Source organism: Sycon ciliatum, chromosome 7 (genome assembly GCF_964019385.1).
Source record: "Sycon ciliatum chromosome 7, ocSycCili1.1, whole genome shotgun sequence".
Lineage (NCBI taxonomy): Eukaryota > Metazoa > Porifera > Calcarea > Leucosolenida > Sycettidae > Sycon > Sycon ciliatum.
This window is the reverse complement of record NC_088649.1, coordinates 9936678-9955086: the sequence shown is the minus strand read 5'-3', so window position 1 is coordinate 9955086 and position 18409 is coordinate 9936678. Positions and strand designations below refer to the sequence as shown.

Genomic DNA, 18409 nt, shown 5'->3' with positions numbered 1-18409 from the left:
CGAAACTCCCACAAAGAAGTGTAAAGAAAACAAGCTAAAAAAACAGAAAAATAATAAGGCACCCATTTTGATAATCCAGGGGATGGCCCACGCCTGGTAAAAGAATAAGCAGAGAAAAGAAAAGAATCATAACAAGTTTTTCCATGTATGCAAAACACAGCTGAGCACTCTGAGCAAGGCCAGGTACGCGGATTAGCGGGTCCGGCAAGCGACGAGCTCGAAAAAGTATAGGGAATCTGTTGCCCAGTACCAGTTGCTGTCTCTCAGGTGTCGGTAGACCTTTGTCTTGAATGACTGAAAACGTGTTTTGTGTGGGCGCTGCGACAGCAGCCTGTCAGGAAGGGAGTTCCATGCGCCAATACAGCAGTACGGGAACGACCGCTTCACGACGGATGGAGCTGAGACAGGGAGTGTATCTGACAGTTGATAGGCGTGGCTGGTGGCATTATTGTGCTGGTTCCTGGTTCTGGGGTTGGCTGGAGAAACGCGATGCGGTGGCAATACAGCAAGTAGCTGAGGAGGACCAGTAATGAAATGCAATTTGTACATGCACGAGAGAGCAGCAACAGTCCGGCGGACAGCCAGACTGGGGAGAATTGCACCAGGGCCAATGATGCGCAGTGCGCGGCGTTGTACTCGCCCTATACTAGTCTCTGTGCTGCATGTTGAGGGAAAGTCCCGGCTGGAAGGCCTACACGCGGTGACTTCATGTGCACCAACTAATGACATGGCGTCCTTTCATGCGGTTTACCGCACGGATTTATGAAGTCAGACATATTCCGATTTATTTGCATCAATCGCACAAAATTAGGTACATTTCTCTTGTAAACCCTGTCAGTTTGAGAATTTAGACAAACACCGAACAAATTTTAGCCGCGACGAGGAGTAGGGTCAAATCACGTTGTTCATGACGTAAGAAATCTGCCATGTGGGCGCGCCACATACCATGCATACCCCATGCAACCAGTGTAGGCCGCGCGCTGGTCAACTCCAAGCAACCTTGATGGCATGGACCACGCTCCTTCCTTGCTGTTGCAGATCTACGTGGATCATCAGCATGTAAACTAGCCGCAGTTCCTGTTGAACCATGTTCGGGATGAGCATCCCTGTTCTTACTGCAAGAGGAAATATCTCAAAGAATTATTGCCAATGCAATACTGCTAGCGTTATAACGATAGTTTCTGCATGGTCTGATCAGAGCATGCAAGAAATATCATTCATCTTACCGGTACCTCCTCCCTCATGCCAGGGTCCGTTTCGAATAGCACCTCAGGAAAGATCGTGATCGTGTGCATTGTGTCGTGCACCAGAAAGCATTATTCTACGTCACTATCCACGTGATTTCTTCATTCCTCTTGCAGCAAAATCCAAAAACTATACGCAAAAATTCAGTTACTTTTGCATCAACTGTTGCACCGAAAAATGTTGCTGGCGCAAGGAGAAGCTTTTCGTTTGGAGTGACTAGTGATCACCGCTGCGTTTCCTTGTCAGAGTCAACAATACACTTTGTTCTGCAGCGTTGGGAGTGGTGTTGGAGTAGAAATTGCTGACTAGACGTCGCGGAGGGGCGAGCTTTCCTGCGGAGGTATGAGTTTGGACGTATTTCAGAATGGTCGAGTGGAAAAATTCAAAATTGTTTATTTCAAGAAAAAAGGATGATGGGGGACATGTCCTCAGTGTTAGAAGAGGTGTTCTACTATCTGCCGGTGTATAGTGTTTGCTAATTGAGGACGTAGCTCGCTGTTTTACCAGCGCTTGTAATTTGGCTATTTTCAAGACGATCATTTGTGGCGTCAAGGGATGATTGCCCTCGTCTTCTGGGAAGCTGGCGTGGCTAAGTGGTGCTGTCCCAAGAACTCTTCTAAGGTGAGGTAATGTTGGCTTGATGGAGTTTTGTTCGTAGCTTGTTCTTGTACGCTGTGCCGTGGCTCGTTTAAAAAATTTTTTCACGGTTCGCGTGAGACTCGGCTGGAAGCCGGGTTTTCCGCATCCGTAGGAACGCCACCACCCTTCAAGGATCAAGGCGCAGATGCAGCTCCTAAAGCGGTGGGAGGTGAGTAGATCAGCTCACCAGCAAGTGGTCAAAGACCGAAAATCCCATTCACTGCATCCATGTTTTCCTCGTGCCAGGCCACGAGTTCCCAATTAACTGTGGGTCGCAGCACGGCTGGAAAAATCCTTCCGCTTCCAAGCAGGACTTGAACCTAGTACCCTCTGTTTCTCAATCATGGTCTTAGACCATCCCACTATGCCTGCTCGTTTGTAGACCCATAAATCGTGCCAATATTGGGCGAATATTGAGGTGTATACCAATTTCATGGTTCCCTTCAAAAGATTTTGTGCGGGCTTTGGAATGTCGATCTACACCCCAAAGCAAACCTACCTGCAAATTTTGAGCGAAATCTGAGAGATCGACTTGCACATATGTTCTGGTTTTCTCACACATGCTCTCTTAAAGCTGTGGATCCATTCAAAGCTGCCGGCAGTGACTCTGTACCTGGAATTGTCCTGCGGCAATGTGCAAATGTGCTTGCTCCTCCACTTTCCTGTATCATTAATAGTTCACTACAGAGTGGTGTTGTCCCCACCACGTTCAAGCACTCCCACATCAGTTCCCTGCATAAAGCCGGAGACCGCTCATCAGCCCGCAACTACAGACCTGTATCCTTACTCCCTATCGTTTCGCGTATCCTAGAGCAGTTTGTGAAGAGACAGCTGACAGAATATCTGTACAGCAATGATTTATACGCGATGACTCAATTTGCATATCGACCCCGCCATTCAACAGAAGATGCATTGGAACTAGCAGTGAATCGCTGGCTATTAGCGAAATCCGAGCGCAAGTACACCGGTTTGGTCATGATTGATATGTCGAAGGCGTTTGATCATGTACAACATGAGAGACTGGTTAATGAACTGTACACCCTAGGCATTGGAGGAGCACCCCTACACTGGTTCTGTGACTACCTCAGTGGCAGGTCACAGCAAGTGAGGGTGCTGGCCAGCTTGTCTTGCTCTGTTGGCTGTACACGTGGTGTTCCGCAAGGGAGCGTTCTTGGACCCATTCTCTTTGTGTTGTACACCCGTAATCTGCACACAGCACTTCCTGCAACTGTCAATCACCAAGAATTTGCTGACGATATAATCCTTGATTTCTCCCATCCTGACTTAGATTTTGTTGGCAGAACTCTAACGAGAGCAGTAACTGATATCTCCCGATGGCTTGAAGACATCGGCCTCGTAATGAGTGCCAGCAAGACACAGGTCATGTTTGTTTAGCCTCGTGGCGCAGCCATTGCCACACCTGATGTTTTCTGCAACAACGAGCAACTGGAGGTGACGGCCACCGCAAAGTACCCTGGTGTGATCGTTGACGACCAATTGTCATGGAGGCCACATGTCGACTATGTGTCACGTAGAACAGCACAAACCATAAGGCAATTGTGGAGACACGGGCGTTCACTAACGCTGAGAGCTCGACGGTCGTGGTACACCAGTATGGTAAACAGCCAGCTGTGTTATGCTTCAGCAGCATTCTACCCAAGCCTCACAGCTCAGCTTCTCGACCGTTTGGGGAAGATCAGCAAGGCTGGAGTCAGAGCTGTGTTTCAGCTCCCTCATCAAACACCGACCGCACCTCTTATTTCTAGATTAAATATTTCCCCACCAATCCATCATTTTAAGCTCAAGATTGTTGTTTTTGTCCATAGATGTCTTGCCTCCAATGCAAGCATGCTATTTTCGCCTTTCTTTCTGTTGATCGCTGAACCTGGTCTTGAGCAAAGCACACACCGTGTTACACGTGGCCAGGTCTCACATCTTCTCCAAATTCCATTTGTTCGTGGACCAGCATCTCCAGCGTCCATGCAATTCGTGGGCAGCGTGTATTGGAACAGGCTTCCGGCAAATATTCGTTGCCATGAAGATATTCTGGGTTTCAAAGCCCTGCTGTGCCCAGATGTTCTTGACACGCTTTCTCTGTCTTGACTCATTCGTCAGACATGTGCATTTTGATCTTTTGGTTTGGTCTCTAATCGACAAACTGACTTTTCTCCTCAAATACCTCAACTTCTCTATTTCTATTTCATACATCTGCTTCGTTTATTCCTTACTCTTTTCTTTCTATCTTTTTTTCTTTTCTTTCCCTTGTCATGTAATCACTGTCACTCACATACAAATACCGTCATAAAAATTAATATAAAACACAAGTTTTTCTCATCTTTTTCTATTTCTTGTTTTTCATTAGCTTTAGCATGTTCATTCACATTCTTCATCATTTGTGAGAACTAGACCTGGTCTAGTGAGAAGGCATTCTACTGCCTGTAATTCTGGTGAAGTAAAATAAAGTTACAACAACAACATCCAAGAAGAAGATTGCCTGATGAGTTCAGCGGGGACGAAACGTACGTCGCAATCGTGCTATGTCGTTGCTGTGTCATCTTCTATGTGCCATGCGCTACTTGATATACCAGCCTGCTATGTCGGTTACCGCCAACCATGCATTGCTGAGGCGCCAGGCGCGAACTAATGTGGTGGTGGTGAGAAGGAGAGCTCTGTGCCAGAACTTCGCAATCGTGCTATGTCGTTGCTGTGTCATCTTCTATGTGCCATGCGCTACTTGATATACCAGCCTGCTATGTCGGATACCGCCAACCATGCATTGCTGAGGCGCCAGGCGCGAACTGATGTGGTGGTGGTGGTGAGAAGGAGAGCTCTGTGCCAGAACTTTGCAGCTTAGAGAGTGTGTGTGAGCAGGCGTGTGTTTATCGCCATACTGCCAGGTGTGTCTTTACCACCATATTTATCAACGATGTACAAAATACTCAAAACATTATTGACTAGTACAGTAGTAACATAAGCTGGGTAGCTATAAAGTGGAAATATTGTAGAACAGGTCGAACTGACATGTCACTCAGTTATCCGAAAGTGACTGAAAAGGAATTTTAACCCTTTGTACATTTTGTGCTCGTTGGAAAGCTCCTGGTGAGAACAACGCGATGATACCAGGTTCCATGGAGCAACCTCCACATATCAGGCGCAGGAACACAGCAAAGTCGTCCCCAAGCCTGATTTGCGAGTAAATTCCTCCCATCGACGCCACTTCACTCTCCTCCATCGCAGAACGCACAAATATTACGGAGCATCAGCAAATCAAATCTTGGTTCCATTACGGACGTGTCAAAACGAAAGACAGTGCGAAAATTCGAATCAAAAAGAGGTTCACCATGTAGCAGAATTTTTTGACTCCGCCACTCGAGTAAGTACTGCAGTCTGTAGTTCTTTTCGAGCTTGAGAAATAAACCTTTTGAGATGCATTATGGTTGTTGCAATATAGCAAGAGGACGTAAGCTTTGAATAGCAGCATAGCAAGTCGATTGGTTGGACACGCTTCTCCTCCTGGCTGAATATCACCGGGATAAAATGCAGTTGCTCGTGTTTCTCGCGGCCGTTGTACCGCTCCATCATGTACTAGTAACGTTACTGTAGCTCCGTGCAAGACCACTGCTCCATGTACTAGTGTATGAAGCATGCGAGCTGCATTCAAAACTACTTTTCTGTTTGCAGGCCTTTTTCAGGCGAAAGAAGCCCTAGCTTTGACTCTTTGAGTGCCTGTAGTGACGATTCTCGAATTTCACTCGAAAATTCAATTTGCTGGTGCTCCAAATTATTTTTGAGACAATCAACTTCAAGCCTCTACGTTACTGTGCCTTTTCTCACTCGCTCCAAAGGCACGCAAAAAAGGATTTTTCCCTGAGGATAGGTGCGTTAGCCACGGCCTGGAACAACATGTTACGATGAAGACCCGAGGGGACAATATACTGGGTCTGATTATGTCTGACTATCTTTCTGATGTAACAGTCCGTTGCAAACCTCCCCTTGGTGCCTCGGATGTAACTCTGATGGCTGAATTTCCCACACAAGTGTCGGAGGAAGGTCCCACGAAACGAGTATTCTGGCCCTACAACCTAGCGGACTGGCCTCGACTTTTTCATTTTTATCGTCAATCTGACTAGACTGCAGCCATCAGTCAATGTCCCAACAAATCATGTCATAGTGCCATGGTAAAAAATAAAGTTGATTCTCAGGTCATGAGCCTGTGAAAATCGGTGCGAGCCAGCGATTTTTTATTTTAATTCCCAAAATTTTTTTATTTCCAAAGATAGGGCCACACATGTGTACGTCACAGGTTCATAATTAATTTATAATTACTTTATTATTCAGGCCAGGGAGTAGAAAATACCGGTATTTTACTACTCCCTGATTCATGCCTTTCGCATTGACCGTTTTCATGCAACCATATGCATGCACAGAAATACAAAAAATCGTCGGTGCGCCCCTAAAAATCGATGTGCGCGTACTTGAGAATCAAAGATATTTTTTACCATGGCCTAATGTCACCGACATCATTTCACAAGGCATGAAGCAATTCATACCATCTCGTGACCTTGTAACCCGCCCGTCTGACCCTCCTCGGTGGACTCCTGACTGTTCAGCACAGGCGAAGGCAAAACAGGAAGCTTAGGAGCGCTCCTGCGCGACTCCCCGTCCACAGCTACGACTGGAGGCCCTTGAGGCGACCAGGCGTTGCACTCACTATCTGCGCCAGGCGCAGGCAATACGCCTTGCCATGCCGAGGGACAATCTTTCACGTGGGAGCATGTCTGATCGAGAGTGGTGGTCAACACTGAAGCAAGCAGGTGGTAGTGGGCGCAGCACAACCATACCAACTCTTGTTGACACTAACGACGTCCGGGTCACGGCCAACTCCCAGAAAGCAGAGCGCTTTGGCACGTTCTTTTCGTCAAAGTGCAGCTTCAGAGCAGGCGACTTAACAAATGATCTCCCATCGGACGATCTGCAATCTGTAACACCTCACACCGAGTCTTGGCTTACTGCTGTCCACTTTCGAACGGATACTGTCAAAAGAGAGCTCAGAAGACTGAATCCCATGAAAGCCACTGGGTGCTGAAGAATTGTGTCAACAAGCTTTGCTTGCCTGTCGCCCAGCTGTTCTCATTGCGCTTTCGGCAGCAAGTGCAATGGAGGCTGTGGAAGGTCGCCCCGGTTGTTCCGATTCACATGGAGAAAGCTAGATCAGACCTGCGCAACTGTCGCACGGTGTCTCTCCCCTGCATTTTCTCCAAGACAATGGAAACAATCGGCAACCTCTGTATCATGAACTTCTTCTCTAAGCACAGTGTAATCTCCTCTCGACAATATGGCTTCCGGAAGGGACTCGGTACATAAGATCTGTGAACTAAGCTGCACAACGACTGGTCATCCACTGCGGCGAGCGGTGGCATGGTACATGTACTGGCCATCGACATTGCCGGGGTGTTCACATCGGGGTGTCCTCCATAAAGCAGAGGCATGCGGCATCAGTGATCCGCTCCTTGGCTGGCTCTCAAACTACCTCTGCTGCGGGCAACTACGTGCTGTAGTCGGAGGACAACAGTCATCAGAATACCCTGTGCTTGCTGGGGTCTCCCAAGGCAGTATCCTGGGTCCAACCCTGTTTCTGGTTCACATAAATGACTGTGAGGAAGTAATACCGGATCGCACCTCTTTGGGTGTATACCCAGATGATACCACAGTCTACAAATGCATTGTGACCACGTGTGACATCCTGGCGAGTGCGACCCAGCTTCAGCTTGCCGTGGACTCCATCGCCCGATGGGGTGCTGAGTGGAAAATGGCTTTCGAACCGACCAAGTCCCAGGCACTCACAATTGACTTCCACCGTGCGGCAACACCTCTTCCCCACATACTGTTCAACGGTACCAGGGTGCCTGAAGTGGGCAAGATCAAGCTCCACGGGGTTTTGTTCGACACAACACGGCGATTCTCGGCCCACATACGCCAGGTTGCCACCAGGGCCCACCAACGCCTCCACTTCCTGCGGAAGGTGGCGCCACTTCTGACAGCACCTGGCCGTATTGCTGTGTACAATGGCTTCATACAACCAACCATGGAGTACTGCTGTCTAGTCTGGATGGGGGCTCCACTGGCCCGCCTGGACGCGGTACCACACAGGCACTAAAGCTGATAGGCCCTCGAGTCTCCGTACCAGGCCTGGAGCATAGGCGCAGCGTGGCGGCCATGAGCTTTCTGTACAAGCTCTGCTTCGTCCCACCGACAACCCACTTGAAAGCAATTATGCCCAAACCTCTCCAGCTGGCGGATGAAACCCCCAACACCCGCCTCTCCGCCCAGGGACGCCAGTAACATTACTTTCCCGTATGCCTGCCTTGCCGTTAGCGCAACCATGGCCAATGCTCTCCCTGCTTGCGTGCTGAGCGCATGAAACTCCCTACCTCGGAGAATCCTCACACAGCAGCCATACAAGGACGGGACACTGCAGTTCAAGAAGATGGTCCACCTTCACCTCTTGACCAGCAACTGGATGCAAGCTGTAATAGTTCTTCATTGAGCGAAGGAAGAAGAGAGCGTTTATTACTCAATATACTGGTTATGTATATGAGAGTAGGTGTGACACAAGGTGATAAGTTGTGAGTGGTGAAAGTAGATGTAAAACTGTTACACCATCCCTTCCCCAACGGAAAGTTCTGTGGCTTTAACCAATTGTTAATCACGGAACCCAAGAGCATGGAATACAGTAATATCATAATGGTGTAGCAATGGAGCAGGTCGCAAGGAGCAACAGAATACCCAATTGTCAGAAACGGAAGCCTGTGTAACTAAAAAAACTCAATAATGTCAGGAACTAAACGCAAATAACCAAAACATGGAGGAGCTGCAGACCATGCTATCACTTGCGTAGACTAGATAGATAGTTCCGCAGCTGGACAATGTTTTTACCTGACTCGTCAACCAAGCTACTAATGGGCTTCCATGTTGCCTCGCCAACGGGGTAACCCTTCAAATGCACCAAGTACTGGCGCTCACCCCGGTCATCTCTGTGCCTCAGGATTGCCTCCACCATATAGCGGGTTTTTCCGTCCAGATCCATAAACGGAGGGGCACTGGCTGGCGTCTGTTGGGAATGGTGTTCTGTTCGTAGTGTCGCAGAGCAGTGACGTTGAATACAGGATGACAGCGGAAAAAAGACGGCAGCTCCAATTTGTAGGCATTCGAGCCCACCTCCCGAACGACGCGGAACGGCCCAAACCATTTTGGTTGTAGCTTCCTCGATTGCTGTTGTCGGGTCTCCGGCGATATCAGAAAGTCTCTATAGACTAGGGCCAGGTCTCCCACCTTGAGACGGCTAGGATTCCTACCCCTGTCGGCATACAGGGCCAGGCGGGCTTGAGCCGCGACAATACTTTCCTGCGCTTTCTTAAGCGCATCAGATCTGGCTTGGATCCAGTCTGGCCTAGTTCTCCGCGCTCCCGTTCCCAGAATGAAGTTTGCGGGCACCTTCGGGTTAAAACCATAATTCAAGAAAAAGGGAGAATTACCAGTGGATGCTTGTTGGGAATTGTTGATGGCATACTCACATATGGGTAATAGTGCGGCCCAATTATCTTGCTTGTGGTTAACAAAACACCTGAGAATATCTGCATTTAATCGGTTCATTCGCTCTGTCTGTCCATCTGTTTGAGGGTGATTAGCCGTGGAAAATGACAACTTAGTACCGAGCAAACAAAACACTTCCTGGAAGAACTGGGCCGTAAATCGTGGGTCGAGGTCACACACTATAGAAGAGCTAAGACCGTGAAGACGAAAAACATGCTGAATATACAAATTGGCACTGCCTTCGGCATCTATGGGTGCCGTTGTGGGTACTAGGTGAACACATTTTGTGAGTCTATCTACAAATGTGTAAATTGCATCATGACCTTCGGGTGACTTGGGTAAACCCATGATGAAGTCCATGGTAACATGGTCCCAGGGTTGCTCGGGCACAGGAAGTGACTGGAGACGCCCAGACCTTAATTGAGCACCCTTAGCGCGCTGACAGACATCACACGATTTAACAAATTTCTTAACATCCAACCCCATGCGCGGCCAATAGAAGTGATGAGCGAGCTGGAAATACGTTCTGTCCCTGCCGGGATGACCTGCGGCAATGCAGTCATGGTGCTCCTGCAAGATTTGTAGTCAAAGTGCGCATTTAAGAACGCATAACCTGTTACTGGGGGAAAATCGCAAGTAAAGATGATGGGCATCACCATCCCAGAGGTATGCCTGGTGAACGTTGTCACTCGGAGAACGACGCATCTTCTGGATGATAGGCCATAGCTCTGCATCGTGTTGATATGCTTCTGCTACCGTCTTCGAGAACTGATCATCAATTGCCAGAGCAAACTCAAGAGCGTTACACTGTGCGGCAGTCAGTTCTTTTTGAAATACTGAGATCTCGCCCGGCTGAAGGTCAGGACGACGAGACAAGGCATCAGCAGCCGCATTGTCCCTTCCAGGTTTATGATGGACCGTAAAGTCGAAATCCGCCAGTAACTCTTCCCAACGGGCCTCCCTTTTGGTGAGGGTAGGTTTGGTTCTCAGGTGTACAACGGCCATGTTATCCGTGAACACATCGAAATGCCCAAAGATGTAAACTCGCAAACACTTCAGGGTTTGAACTAGAGCGAGGGTTTCTCTTTCTCCGCCTGTGTAGTTGCGCTCGGCGGAGGACAGTTTCCAGCTAGCATAAGCGACTGGATGCCAGAGATTTCCTGGATCGCCTTGCTGCAGGAGCACTCCAGCAATGGCGAAATCGCTAGCGTCGGTTTCTACTCTGAACGGCTTTTTAACCCTTTACCGTTTGTACGTACAAATTTCGACCGCTCGCGGTCGATGACTTCTATGCGCACAGCGCTGGACTGGTTCACCGCAGAGAGCTGGGATTTTCCCTACTGGTAGCCAAGATGTACGCGCAGAGGGTGCCGACAATATAAATAATCGCGAAAATCGCGACTTGAAAAATGCGCTTGGGGAAAAGTGCGTACCCTGCGACTTTTGGTACTGCCTGCAGATTATTTCGACTTTGCTTGAGCTGGCCTCACGACTGTCTGCCCTGCTGTCCAAGCCATGGACGCGGAGCAAGCTCTTTCGCTTCTGGAGACCCTTCCTGACGACTCTGTCGCTGCCTCATCCAGCGAAGATGAGTTTGTGGAGCCAGACAATCCTGTTGAAAATATTTATTCTGACAACGACCGCGACGATGACATGGCGAGTGAAAGCAGCGCCAGTAAGAGTGCCATGGATGTCACAGACGACGACAGTGTCGCTGAGATGAGTGCCACTAATGGTGGAAGGGGACGTGGCAGAGAGAGAGGATTCGGCCTTGGAATAGGCCGTCGTCACGGTAGAGGTCGTGGTGTACAGGTACTATGTATAGCCAGCGGTGCAATCTGCACTAGTCGATATTTGCAATACTTGGGACAATGCTGACACCGCTGTGACTGGTAACACTCCTGCATTCCACCCAGAGAACGAACCTGGTATCCACTTACCTGAGAGAGCCACTCCAGTGCAAGGATCTGATTTATTGCATATTGCAACAGTTTGCCCGATCGGCAATACATCCAAATAATTATTAGTGCTAAATAGTGAAATCTGTGTTCGTTTTCTGGACTTGAAAGTTGTTGCATCGCATTCCTGAGGGTTTTTACTTTCAGAATCACCCCATTTTGTACATAATAAAAGTGAAAAATAAAAAGGTTACGGCATGAACAGTGACGGTCGGTTTTTGCTGTACAAATACCTAAAACGGTAAAGGGTTAACATCAGCAAGTTGCAATACGGGTGCACTCAGTAAGGCCTTCCGCAGCTTCTCAAATGCAGTCTGACGTGCGCTGTTCCACTCAAAACGCGAGTATTTCCCCGTGATTTCCTCCAAAGGTCTCGAAATCATGAAATACTGATCAATTAACCGTCTGAAATCGTTCGCGAAACCCAAGAACTGTCTCACTTCCTTTATAGAGGACGGCGCAGGCCACTCCTTAACCGCTGCAATTTTGTTTGGGTCGAGAGAGAGAGATAAATCACTCAGCTTGTGGCCTAGGAAGATGACATCCCGCAACCCAAATTCACACTTTGAGGGTTTGCAGAATAACTTGTTGGCTCTCAAGGTTTCCAAAACAGTGCTGACATGCCTCAAATGCTCGCTCCATGTTTTAGTAAGATAAGGATATCATCAAGGAATACGACCACGAAATCACGTAAATATGGCTGCAGTATTGAATTCATCAAGGCCTGGAATGTGGCAGGCGCATTGGTTAGACCAAATCCCATTACCCGAAACTGGAAATGTCCAAAGGGGGTATTAATTGCCGTTTTGGGTACATCTTTTTCACTAATTCTGATTTGGTTGTATCCCGAACGGAGGTCTAATTTCGTGAAGTAGCGAGCCTCTTGGACGGTGTCGAACAGATCGTCAATGTTCGGAAGGCAGGCTTTGTTTTTAATAGTGATCTTGTTTAGATCCCGCCAGTCACAAACGATTCGTAATGACCCATCGGCCTTCTTAACAAAGAACACTGGGGCTCCGTACGGGGACTTACTAGGCTCGATGAATCCTTTACCCAGGAGGGCTGTCAGCTGCTTGTGTAGTTCATCCATCTCGGGCTTGGATAGTCGGTACACTGCCTTGGATGGTGGCGTTGAGTTGTGTTCGACCTCAATCTCGTGGTCCACCGACCTTTCTGGGGGAAGCTGTGAAGGGAGGTCATTGGGGAACACGTCCGAGAATCTGTGCAGCAGCTCATCGACGTCACGCTGCTCGTCCGGAGGTACCTCCTTCCGAGGGTCATGTGACGAACTGTCGTCGGGGGAAGATAGCCAAGCCAGGTAACCCTCTGCGCCTTGCCGTAGCGCATGGCGCGCTTGTTTGCCAGAGATGAACATCAGCTCCGAGGGAACAGCAGCGTCGCCTGTGGGTTCACCCGCGATTAGGGATTCGGCACCCAGTTTGACCTCGTTGGTGCGGTAGTTGATAGCTGGGTTATTCCGGGTCAGCCAGGGTTCTCCCAGGATCACATCATATCGATCAAGGGGAAAGACCGTCAGGCGCTGGTCATCGCCATAGCTTCCTACGGCCTAGCGAGCGTCGGTGGTCTCTAGCGGCCACGAACTGGTTGATCCGTCCGCCAAGGCCACCTTTAGAACCTCCTCCACGATCTTCGTTTTCATATATTGTTTTCTTGTGAATCGTTCCGAGATAAAATCGTGTGTTGACCCGCAGTCGATTAACATTGTCGCTCGGTGGCCGTTCACCTTTCCGTTCACAACAAGGAGATCGTGATCCCGCGCGTGCGAATCCAGGGCAATGTTGCTGACGTAGCTCCGCACGCACCGTGGGCCTTGAGACTCCAGGGTGTCGTCTCCATCATCACTCTGACATCAGTCTCCACTTCGTCTGTCTCCAGGCAACTAAACCTGTTGGTGACTGGCACGGTGAACTTGGGTGCTCTCTCACACGCCTGGTGATCATGTGTGTACAAAACTTGTATTGGTAATAACTTTGGCATACATTAATATTTTTCAACCAAATTTTCTGTGTTGATACATTGGGTTAGTTGTCATCGATTTCCAATATCATTTTTAAATTATGAGCTGAATGACGTCATCAGTGCTACTTTTTATGTTCAGATTTCAACCCAAAACGCGGAGAAAACAAAAAATAGTAGGGCCACAAATCCTGGTGAACTGGATAGCCTTTGGGACCTAGATAAAGGACATTGGTGGATATTGTACATAGATAACAACATTTCGCTGGAAACCAGTATCAACTTGTTTCACCATACGCACTGTACACATTTAGTATACAAAGCTGTCGTACCTCGGGGTCTGTTCAGACTCACCACCACGATGAACGGGTGTTTAGTATCGATATCCAGGACATTCCCGCTTGCTGGGATATACAGCTAGCCAATGCAGCAGCTCTCATTCGCCAAAGACATTCCCCACGCTCCGTGTTTATGGAGGAAGCTGTCAATGCCGTTTCAAAATAGCCGACATTGTCTCTTACACATAAATGACTGCGCTGTACATGTAGTGCATCACACCAGCAATCTGCTGTAGAGCTAGCATTACAGACAGTGCATGCAGCGAGCCGAGCATGCGCACTTGAGTAGGGTACTTGACTCCCACTCGCGATCGCTGGTCACAACTGAGTCTGTACACGCAACTGTGCTTGTGTCGTTGTGACTTGCAAGTGCACTCTGTACTGCACTGATGTACTGTATGACTGAACAGTGGACTCTACTAAAACATTTTGTGGAAGTAAACAAGCCTTCTTTATGATCTTGGTCATTTTTCTCAATCGACTCTGCGTTTGGAGCTAGATGTGTCCATGGGGTATTGCCCAACTAGAACTGTAGTCCTCACATGCCCCAGGTCGCGAGGAGCTAATCACTTTTGTCAGCAGAACTCCTGCTCGGGACTCGACACATTTATTCCGTTCGATGTCATCCCCGCTGCGAGTGGGAAGCTTCATGCCCACGATAAAAGAGAACGTCGTGATATTTGAATCCTTCACCAGAGAAAGCTATTCGAGCTCAAAACGACACAAGACAATGGCCATGATAAAGATACTCGTACAGATCGCGATGTGACTGGCCTCCAAAAGTGCTGCAAAAGACTTGAAGTATTTTTCAAAACAAGATTGTGAAAAAAAGCTGAGCGCTCGAGTGCGGCGAACACGGCCAAACGCCATGTTTTCCTTGGTAACATGACGTCAGCCACATTATCACCATGGCGAGTTGCAGCGCTGATCTTGAAGTACCAGAAGTACAGCGGCACCAGAAAAGTGTCCTTATTCTACATGAGCGCCAGTAATCGCACCCCTCTTTTCACTGGCGTCCAGCGTTTGGGTTCGAGTCAAATTGACGTGCCAGATGACCAGGTCAGTGGCATATGTAGCATCGTCGTTCCGTTTCCTCGCGATTGGAACGGGGACCAGGAACCGACAGTGGACGACGTATCGGGTTCCCCTGCTGCTGTCGTACCGTAATGAAGGGCATCACTTGCGATACGGCGAGCGCTGCTTTTGTCGCCTTCTGCAGGGTTGTAGTATGCTCCTTCATGACTTCACGCCTGAGCTCCGGGGCCAGGCCCCTGACAAATTGTACTGGGCGAGAGTGGCCATCCAGGTCAGTGATTAAAAAAACTGAGCCGCGAGAATTCTGCGATGTAGTCTCCTAAGGCGCCGCGCTGGGAGAGGGAGAACAAACTCCACCGAGCTCTCTCTCTCTTGGTCGTACTTCACACCGTAAGCCGCCTCTAATGCCTTCTTCAAGGATTTTCAAGGACGACCAGTCTGGGTATGCACCGCCGGCTTCCAGGGCAGTCATCAACCACAGACACGGATTTCCAGCGATATAACTGGCTGCAAACTCAGCTTCACGTTTAGGATCCGCGAAGCGCCATGAAGCCAAGGCCAACTCGACGGCAAATGCCTATTCCCGAAACGTGTTGGGATCTCCGGTGAACACGGGCGGCTCCTTGACGTGTGGGTGATCACGCGGTGCAGGCTGGGAAGCTGAAGCACGAGACTCAGGAACGCACTGGGGTGACGAGTGAGTAGAGGGTAGATGATCCAGATGCTGACGACGATAGAGCTGATAGCCGAGGCCAGAACTAGGCCCACGAACTACCACAGGGGATGGAGATCCATCCTCTTGCTACCAATGTAATAGTTCTTCATTGAGCGTAGGAAGAAGAGAGCGTTTACTACTCAATATACTGGTTATGTATATGAGAGTAGGTGTGACACAAGGTGATAAGGTGTGAGTGGTGAAAGTAGGTGTAAAACTGTTACACAAGCAAGTCTTGTAAGCCTGCTACATGAACTTGCTGAACTACACGCTCCCATGTACTCTCTTTCTCAATCTCTCTCCCCCCCCCCCCCGTCTCTTCCCGCTTCCCCTGTTCTTCATCTTTCCCTCAAACTTCCATTTATCTGGTGCCTCCGGAGCATGACGATGTCTAGACCAATTGGTCGACGGAGCGCCTGGCCCCAACCACCCTGGTTGCTGCATGTTCCCATTGTGTGCACCACATGGCTTTTAGTAAAAATATAAAATGACTCAGTGTTCCTCCTCCCTCTGGGTCACCTTGTTTTTACCAGCTGCATTATCAACGAACTGCATTTACTGTGGACGACCGCTGGCGACAAAGGCATACTGGTATGGCAGTTTGGTATCTTCGAAAACCTTCTCGTTACAAGGAATGCTGCTTATCCGCTTCATTACGCCAGCAGGGATAATCTTCAGGATTTTTGGTGGGTGGTTTGACTGCAAGTCCATATATGAGACGCAATCAGCGAAAACGACCCGTAGAGGTTTCGTAATTTTTTCAAGAAAAAGGTCGATTTGTGATGTTCAACGATTTTTTGATCGCGCTGCAAACAGCGCGACGAGTTCTTCTTGAACTCCTTGCTTGAATTTATTTGAAGTTAGTTAGTTGAAGTGGTGTCAAGTGGTGAATCGAGTGTTCCTTAATCTTGTTGCGATGGCTGCGGACGACAGAGCTGTTCGCAGAGCACACGTGGCAGGCATTGTGTACAGCTAGCTCGAGCCTGGTGGGGAGTGGATGCTGAAGTAGCCGCTGAAGTTCAGAGTGAGGATGAGACGTTCTTTGGTTCCGACATCGATGTCGACAGTGAGGCGGAATCGCAGCCGTCATCTCCTGCTGCGTTGCGGCTCAAGGTGGTCGACGACTCGTCAGAGTCGGAAGATGAGGAGTCATCACCTGAGATAAATTCTGAGTCTGGGGCTAGTGACGGCAGCGACGTCGTGTCTTCAGCTGCGGAGGAAGAAATGGAAGACATTGCGGAAAGACTCCACGCAGGATGCAGCTGCAAATAAGTCGATCATGTCTCCGCACTCTTCAGCTATTCTTTGTCATTCTAGCTGCTTACTGCACTATTTCAAAGGTAATCAAGTTGCCTACCCACCTTAGAATGCTGAATATTTTTTGTAAACATAAATCGTATACATACATTGCACTAATTTGGAGTACACCTTGTATATTGGTGTATACACCCGTTTTGAATCGGAATATTGAACTTTTTCTTGGCTGAGGTCCTTCAGTAGATGTGTTTCAACAAATTTCTAACCAAAAATGGTTTTGAAAAATTTGACCCTAAGGGCTGTTTTCGCTGGTTGAGGCCCATATGATGGGGTGCTATTTGGCTTGCGATAAGATTGGTAGGTACCCGGGTGAGTTCCGCATCATGCCCGGAGACGTGGCTCAGGATGGCGAAACCATCATTGCTGCATAATCCGACGCTTTTTTCCTCAAGAAGAAGCCTCAGTTTACTTAGGATGTATTCACCCACCACCTCGCACACTTTGGCGACAGCAAACGATCCCATCTTTACTTCAAAAGCGTTATTTTTCTCTTTCTTCATCTAGGTTTCGCCGCAGTCAAAATGCAGGGAATTCTTGGCCTGCAGCATTATGTCACCATCTCTCTGGGGAATTTTGACATACAACCGGGCATAAGATAATGCCTCTAGTAAGAGCTTTCTTGTGATTGATGGATAAAAATTGGCTAAAGGGAACACCAGAAATTCTTTGGCTTCACTTAGCGGAGCCAGTTAATAACCGACTTTCTGTGGTGCCACAAGTTGTGGCTCACGGTACTGCGTAGCATGCCAACTATCACATCTAAAACTGCCTGGCTGACCATGCCTATTTTACATGTTGCGGGAGGTCTTGTCGTCTTTCCATGTTACAAAAAACACTGCGTCTTAGCAAGTAACCAATCTCATATCATCGAAGCCAAGCTCGGTAGCGGTCTTCATAGCTTTGGCCTCATCTGGAAAAAAACCGGGTATTTCTTGGTGATATTCTTGCGCAGTAGGATCTGATACTTTTCGGTAAGCATACAGTACAGGTTGCGCAACTCATTGGCTGAAACTACCACCTGCGTTAAAAGAAAATTGATATATTTGCCCCCCATTCGGTGCGATACTGGAAAGCTTTGTCTGCTCCAGAGCCGGGTCAGCCGAGTCAGCGACCCGGTCTGGGCATATTTGAACCCGTTTGGAAAAAGAACACCGGGTCACCTGTGACCCGGTTGGGAATATATAGTCAATATACATTGGGGAGCCTTAAATAGTTACAACTCCGTAATGCAGTAGCCACACTTGGACGGACCCGGCGCTGGCCCGGTTGCATAGGTTGTGCCAGGTACAAGTGTGCCTGATTGGCTTGAAATCCAAGTGAAGACACTGCATAGGCGCACTCACAGCTCTCAATGTGCCGCAGTTCTTGAAAGTCAACGACATATGCATACTTACATCGTCTGTCAAATTCACCTCCGCTTTAGCATTGCACAATATCTCAGCACACTCAGGAAAGCCTTTCTCGCAGGCTAGGTGGAGAGGTGTACGGCCCAGCTAAAGCACACAGACAGTCACCAACAGGACTATTCATTAGTTGAAGGTGCTGAAAAGGGACCAAAAGTCTTAAGAAAAATTGACTGCCACTACCAGGAT

The 18409-nt window shown here is 48.5% G+C and overlaps 1 protein-coding gene across 1 annotated transcript in view; it reads right to left on the bottom strand.

Annotated features, from left to right (window-relative positions):
* Window positions 1–18409, bottom strand: part of LOC135820953 (death-associated protein kinase dapk-1-like) — a 311375-nt gene that overhangs the window by 94725 nt on the left and 198241 nt on the right. Inside the window, exon 6 of the mRNA XM_065334015.1 lies at window positions 18212–18310. Coding sequence (XP_065190087.1) covers window positions 18212–18310 — 99 coding nt within the window. The remainder of the gene's footprint in view (window positions 1–18211; window positions 18311–18409) is intronic.